Consider the following 7,655-nt stretch of genomic DNA (forward strand, 5'->3'; position numbering starts at 1 on the left):
AGTTGTTCCAAACACACTTAAAGGTTTTCCAATAACTGAAATCCGTTTGTAAAATTTAGTTAAAATTAAATTAACAATTTAGTTTTTCAGTAAAAATAACCATCAGACACCCTACTGGAGAGTGCAGCTTTAAAAAGTAACAAAATACTCACCATTCATTATCTTTCTTTCGCCCATTCAATTTATGTAACATTTTAATGTTTCTTTTTTTCCTTTGCTATATCCTAGAAAGGACAAGCACAGAAGAAATGGATGCCTTTGAATTTCAGGGCAGATGACATTTACGTTTTTTAAAAAAAAATCATCTATCACTAAATCCACTCAGCAAGTCTAAACTTTTAAAAGAACCAGCTCGGTATTTTTGCTTCAACAATGGGATTGCTAAACAGGATGCATCTGATAAAAACAGTGACCCGCTGCAACTAGCAAAGGTGCAGCTTTCATATCAGCCGCTCCCATTCTTCTACCCCGCCCTCCACAAGCACGCGCCCACAGGCACGCACGCACACACACGCAAAGGCGCACACACACACGCACTCTACACGCACAAGCACACAGGCACTGGCAGGCACCCAAGGAAATGCAGTTTCTTTCTCGCCTCTCATTCCGTAGAGAGAACGTCAGGAAGTTTCTGACGAGCACTCGCGCTAACTTGGTATTGGTAGGGTTCCACGTCCCCTTTTATAGGATATTGGACTCCGCCCTTCTCCAGGTCCATTAGAGGAGAAATTGTAAAGGTTGGAGGTGGAAGCGTAAAGAAGCCCTGTTATAACCAGTCAGCAGCTCCACCTCACGAAGCGACCAGCTTGCGTACCCAAGAATAAAACCTGATTCTCGCCGGAACGTGCAAGGATTTAAAAAGCTGTGGCACTTGGGTCACGGTCGGAGTCCGGATGGGCGTTTTTGCCTAAGCAGGAGCCCCTAAACAAGCTGGTGCGTCAATTAATGGAACCATTATCCAGCGGCCTTGTTAGCCGCAGAACCTGCAGGACCTCCGGGGCCCGAAGAGCGCCAGCCCTACTGAGTTGTACTTGGTTTGGGTTTCCCACAACAGCATGGCCACACCAAAAATTCTTTTTCCACAGATAGGAAAACGGCTCCGAAACTTTTTTTACCCCAACACCTTCACTCCCGTCCCCTCCTAGGCCCCGCTCGGCGCATTTTGCCCTTCGCCTCAGGAGCTGAGTGACCCCTTCGTCTGGAATGCCAACTCTGCAAAATTCCGGTAGCCAAACACAAATCAACTTCCCGGGAGAAACAAGAAGCGAGAAACACCACAACCCCCAACCGCACGTTAGTGTTTTCCAAAAAAAAAAAAAAAGAAGCCCGACCCATTGCCACGCGATGCATGCTAGGATAAGTAGTTCCTCCAATCCCCAAGGCGCCCAGTCAGGAAGGAACTCAGGTTGATTGCCCCCGCAGAGAACTACAATTCCCGCGGTGCCCCGCTACAGAGTGGAAGGGGCGGGACAGGAGAGAACGCATCGCGCTTGCGCAAGTCGAGGGGCCGGAGGGAGGCGGAGGCGCTCGGAGGGAGGCGGAGGCGCTCGGATCCAACTGCTGAAGCGTCGCCATGTGACAGTGAGCGGGGTCCTAACTCCTGGCGCCGCCCCACTCTGGTTCTTGACCGAAAGCACTGTCCCCTGTCCCAGCGCCAGCAGACAACAACAGGCTAGGACGCTTGCTGTCTGGCCGTGCCGCCGGAGGAATTGCCTCGGCGGGGTCAGGTGTCTGAGGGATCTTGCGGAGACCCCGGAGTCTCCGGAGAGGCGGAGCGGGGATTTCTGTCAGCGCCGGCGTCCCAAAGCGCGGAGACATGAACGGCTTCACGCCTGAGGAGATGAGCCGTGGAGGGGACGCGGCCGCCGCAGTAGCCGCAGTGGTCGCTGCCGCCGCGGCTGCCGCAGCTTCAGCCGGGAACGGGGCAGGGGCTGGCGCCGGGGCTGAGGTGCCCGGTGCCGGGGCCGTCTCTGCTGCTGGACCCCCGGGAGCGGCTGGCCCCGGCCCCGGACAGCTGTGCTGTCTGCGGGAGGACGGTGAGCGGTGCGGCCGGGCGGCTGGGAACGCCAGCTTCAGCAAGAGGATCCAGAAGAGCATCTCCCAGAAGAAGGTGAAAATCGAGCTGGATAAGAGCGTAAGTGATGGCGGGACGGCCCAGCCCTGCCCACCCCCTTGGGACTCCAGGACCGGTGCCCACATGGATTGTTGGGCGGAAGGTTCAGGGTTCCCCTCGACCTGGCTGCAGTGCGAACCCGTTGTGTGGGCTCTGGTAGGAAGCAAACAACAAAGTCGCTGCAACTCCGACCGCCACCCCCAACAGACACAGACTTGCACGCCGCGGTTCCGCTCCTCCCCCACCCCCACCGCTCCCTGAGTCCGTTCTGCTCGCTGTCTAACCCCTTCCTCCTTCACTGAGATCGGGAAACGAAACAAAGGGGACAGTCTCTCGGAGGGCCCGGAGTAGTTTTCTTGCAGCCCGGCAGCTCCTTCTGGAATGGAGGCGCCTTCTTTGTTTTGCTGCCCTAGCTGGCGTGTGGCCGCAGGGAGTAACTACCCTCGTGTAGGCAAAAGTGGAGTCCTGCAGAGACCAAGGACCTGATACTGCGTAAAGAAAGACCCCTTTCCTCGTTCGCCCGAGTACGGAGTGAGGGAAGCCGAGCTCGCCCCGCGCCTTGCTGGGAGCCGGGATTGTGAACGATGTCAGCATGTAGCGCAGCTGCTCCGAACGTGGGGAGCACGTAGCCTCTGCGGTTTTGCCATCCCTTTGGCAGCCATCGGGATTTCTTTTTCCGTCCTTTTGAGCGTCTGGTCTTGTTTTTTGTTTGCTTTTGACCATTCGTGAGGTTTTTAGGAACAGCCATTGCCACTTTTCCGAGCTCTGGCTGGCGGTAAATGAATAAATAAGATGCAAGAACCTAGCACATGTCCTGCATAATTTTAACTTGGATTTAGTTTAGAAGTTAATTTAAAAGCCTTAGTCTTTAATCGTTTAGTTTTTTAAAAGAGTTTAATTGTGTTAATATATGCAGCCCAATATTTCAAATGTTACCGTACAGCTCTCAAGACTACATTTAATTGAAGCTTTTGTGAAGTTCGTGATACTTTATGCCTGTTAAACAGTTCTTCAGTCATGCTTATAAGAAACTTTTCAAGCAAACTTGAATAATTTCACATTGCTTTGGTTGCAAAAACGTAATACAAATAAATACATTCTTTAAATACTCAGAAGTTTATAATTCAAATTTATATACAAGTAGTATATGAAATCAGCTCATGTGTGAAAATGGGTAGTTTTGTATCTGGATTATAATTTGAATGTTGAGAAAGAATAGGAAGTATACATCATGCTGCTAAAATATGCTCTTTAGGTAGAGAAAATATTATCAAATATTTTGTGGGGCAACATCACCTTTCCCTTTGTTAAGAAACAGTATGACCTACCAAATCTAGTTCACCTTCACTGCAATTTAATGACAAAATCCAGACTTGGAATTTCTCATTCTGCTTCTCTGCCTCCCTTCCTCCCTTCCAACTCCCCACCCCCACCCCAATCCTCTTAACGGTATTGCCAGACTTGGTGTTTGTTCTAACTGAATACAGGATTTAAGCATAGAAACATGGTTTTGTCTTAACAATGGATGTTTTGACTGTTTTTATTTTTAATAATTCATTGTGCCCTATGTATTTTACTAATACATGGACACATTACATAATCATAAGTAGTTTGTGAAACTTTTCTGTTTCAGGCAAGGCATCTTTACATTTGTGATTATCATAAAAACTTAATTCAGAGTGTTCGAAACAGAAGAAAGAGAAAAGGAAGTGATGATGATGGAGGAGATTCACCTGTTCAAGATATTGATACTCCAGAGGTAGATAAAGTTTCTGTATGTTAAATGTAAATCCTAAATATTCCTTCTGATACTTACGTTGAAAAATATAAATTTTTAAAATACTTAAAGGGAAAAATCTGAAAATGAAAGCAAAATTAAATATAGCCAGTTAACAGGCAGTTGTAGTTTGACTTATGTTTTCAGTTGACAATACTTATGGCTCTGTTGACTTATAACTTCTTTTTTGCTCCCAGTTTTCAATATTTATCTTCAAAAGATTAAAGTGTACAATATATTTATAGTTTTGATTCTATAAAAGGAATAATGGAATTAATTAATGTAACTTTTGTTATTTAGTAATGGAATTACAGAATTACATTTTTACTGTGCCAAAATTGAAATGTTATTATATGTATCAAAGATAACTTTTCAACATTGCATGAACTAATTCTAATTCTTACACCTTTATTTTTTTCTAGGTGGATTTATACCAATTACAAGTAAATACACTTCGGAGATACAAAAGACACTTCAAACTATCAACCAGACCAGGACTTAATAAAGCACAACTTGTTGAGGTATGTATGAGTTTTAAACTATACTTTAAATGAGCCTGTTTTTTTATACAGAAAAGAGTCATAAAAGCCTAATGAAATTGTTAACGTAGTGTATATAACAGTACATTTTAGTTAGATAGATCAGTTAATAAAAAATCTATTATGGAAGAATCTAGTTTCCTAGAAATGTTTGTCTACCTCTTAAATTCCTTTATGTAGCAAACACTTAATGGATTGTATGTAATTTTCTAAGCATTTTTAAATACTGGCTTTCAGTATTCAGTATTTCTGTTGGCTTTGAAATTCCACTTAGTAAACATTTATTGAACACTTAATTGAGGCATAATAAAAGAAATTGATAAACTTTGTTGTCTTTATTAGAATTTTTTTAAGTTTTTGACAGATTGGGTCTACAGATTAGCCCGTAAATAGTATTCCTATAACTTGTTGATTTAACTGTTTCAGAATTTGTCCTTGTTGATGTTAGTTTGTTTTAGTTGAGGCATCTGTCCTTTCTTCACATCTAGAAGATGCAAAGACTTTCATTCAAGACGTTACTTAGTTTGCTTTGATATAGAACTTCTATTTCTTTCTGTAAATTTTGAAATATGTGTCTTCTCAGGAATTAACAGAACCAAAAAAACCTGTGAATCATATTAAGGCATTTATAGACTTATATATTTATACCTTAATCATTTTAAGTAAAAATATTTAACCTATTGGAATATAAATTAAATATATAAATCAGTTTTCTCATATTTTTCAGCGTGGGTTTAGTAATGCAACATTTTCTAAAACACGCATATTGAATAAGGTAAAAGATACAGAAGGTACAATTCTTTGGCAGAATGCTTTTTTAACATTGTTAAGAGTTAATATATTGACATTTTAGCTAGAATTTCTTCTTTCCTTCTTGCCTGAGCAACAAAAATTCAGTTTTTCTTTAAATTTGATTTAAAAGATCCAGTCCTTTTTAGATTGTATAGTATATTAATATAACATAAACATAGATATTATCTACCATGATAAAACTGTATCCATATAGACAGATACTCATCAAGTAGAAGTTACCTTTGTTCTGGGACAAATGAGAACCAGAGAACTGATTATTATAAATGTTACATATAATGTACAGTTGACCCTTGAACAACACAAGGGTTATAACGGAACATAGTCAAAAGTCTGCATATAACTTTTGATTCCCCAAAAACTTAACTACTAATAGCCTACTATTGACTGGAAGCATTCCTGATACTATAGTCAGCATATTTTCTAAGTCATATGTATTATATATATTCTTACTATAGTCTCAGTAAAGTAACCTAAAGAAAAGAAAATGTTAAGAAAATCATATGGAGGAGAAAATACATTTACAGTACTGTACTGTATTTATTGAAATAAAAGTGTGTAAGTGGACCCTCACAGTTAAAATCTGTGTTGTACAAGGGTCAGAAGTATGTATTTTTTAAGTGCACCTGAAATATTTGATAATTTGATATTTAAAATTTACATTATTTCTAAAACTACTTTCTTCTTTAGAAATGAGAAGAAATCCAAATGGCAATGCAAGTTATAGTTTATTTAACAGTGATTCCAGAGTTAGGTGACTGCCCTCTTTAAATCTCTTAATTATTGTATGAATAACATTTTCTTTAAGAATTTTTGTCTTCCACATTCTAGATATACATAGCAACACCCCAGTTTAGTCTGTTGCATTTCTCTTGGTTGCTGTGCATCTAGATGTTAGATAAGCAGAATGAAAAGGCCAGAAAGTAAACATTCTTCAGTGAATGTCTCTCTTTCCCTTCTCATTTTCCATCTATAATCTTTATTCAGAAAAACTTTCAAGGAACCTTAAAAAAGAGTACTGCCAATGAATGAATGAATATAAGTTACAGCAAATATATTTGTAAGATAGTTTATAATTTGTATAGTACCAAAATTTTTTCAACTTCTATATCCTTTTTCTGTGGGAGTAGGGTCTACTTTCTATTTTATTTCATTGGTACTTAAAATTGAAAAATATTTAAAATTTAAATAAAAGTAAATAACTTCTAATTAATGTATATTGAATTGAGTGGATTAGAGGGTCATGCGAAGTCACACTGTCTCTTGTTCATAACATCTTATTCTTACATGCTTTTCATCTTGTTGGTATTTTGTTAAATAGTTTATTTTTAAAAGGAAATAGCTCTTATCAAGTAGCACTTTTTCTTTTGATGAATGTATATTTTACCTAGTATGACATCTGTCAATATCTGTAATTTCAGGTGGTTTTTTTTGTTTTTGTTTTTGTTTTTATAGATAGTTGGTTGCCACTTTAGGTCTATTCCAGTGAATGAAAAGGATACCTTAACATATTTCATCTACTCAGTGAAGAATGACAAGAACAAATCAGATCTCAAGGTTGATAGTAGTGTTCACTAAAAGAGATGGAATTGAGACTAAGACTTGGATGTTCCAGTGTTAAGACTGTTTACTCTTTTTTCACATGTAGAAATGTTCCTTGTGTATTTTTTTACAGAGGATTTTCTCTGGTTTTATTTTCTTTGTTTCTGACTCTAATAAATTAGTTGGAAACTCGTGTAAAATGAGCTTTCCTAGATTGAAAAATATTTTAAATAAAGCTGATTACTATTATATTTGCTTCGGTGTATTTATTTTGTGAAATTTGATTTTTATATTAAACTGCCAAGGTACGAGCTTTAATTGAGAGTTTAAAGATCATTATGTTACACCCCTCCCCCCTTTTATTTTTAATTCCAAGAAATTAAGGTCAAGGAGAAGTAACAAACAGCATGTTTGCTTTCTCTGGGACAAGCTGATTTGGAATTAATATCCTAATGCTATAAAGTGCTTTTTGGTGTTAATGAGTTTGAAAAATAGACTTCCTTTGGGGTGCAACTTCTTTTTTACTTCCTTTTTTACTATTATTATTACTTGATAAAGTATTAGGAATAACAAAGAGTTTAATTTATATGCCTATCTCCTTCCAAAGAAGACTTAATATGCCAGGAAAGATAAACACAGTGCTAAAAGTTGAAATAACATAGAATTAGCTTTATTTGTTTCTTAAAATTTTGTCTTAGGGAAAAGATGTTTAAATGGCATGAATATAGAAAGAAGTTCTGCAGTGCCCTTTAATTTTTAGTCATGTCCTGTACTGTTTACATTGCAGATTAGAACTAGTAAGTTGGAGAGATCTAGAAATCTAAAAAGATCTTTAAATTTTGGTCCATACATAGCTCTTACTTGATTCATATTC

The 7,655-nt window shown here is 39.2% G+C and overlaps 1 protein-coding gene across 1 annotated transcript; it reads left to right on the plus strand.

The window, feature by feature from the left end:
* The first annotated feature begins 1,556 nt into the window (after positions 1–1,556).
* SAP30 (Sin3A associated protein 30) lies at positions 1,557–7,030 on the plus strand. Its single transcript, XM_047717408.1, has 4 exons — positions 1,557–2,134; positions 3,747–3,872; positions 4,313–4,411; positions 6,695–7,030. The coding sequence occupies exons 1-4, from the start codon at positions 1,817–1,819 to the stop codon at positions 6,815–6,817; spliced, it is 666 nt and encodes a 221-aa protein (XP_047573364.1). The 5' UTR covers positions 1,557–1,816; the 3' UTR covers positions 6,818–7,030.
* Positions 7,031–7,655: the final 625 nt, after the last annotated feature.

This window comes from Lutra lutra, chromosome 2 (assembly GCF_902655055.1).
Source record: "Lutra lutra chromosome 2, mLutLut1.2, whole genome shotgun sequence".
NCBI classification, from domain to species: domain Eukaryota; kingdom Metazoa; phylum Chordata; class Mammalia; order Carnivora; family Mustelidae; genus Lutra; species Lutra lutra.

Coding starts and splice junctions, on each gene's coding strand:
- SAP30 (XM_047717408.1), top strand. CDS start 1,817: ATGAACGGCTTCACGCCTGAGGAGATGAGCCGTGGAGGGGACGCGGCC. Junction 2,135..3,746: donor AAATCGAGCTGGATAAGAGC/GTAAGTGATGGC, acceptor TTTCTGTTTCAG/GCAAGGCATCTTTACATTTG. Junction 4,412..6,694: donor ATAAAGCACAACTTGTTGAG/GTATGTATGAGT, acceptor TTGTTTTTATAG/ATAGTTGGTTGCCACTTTAG.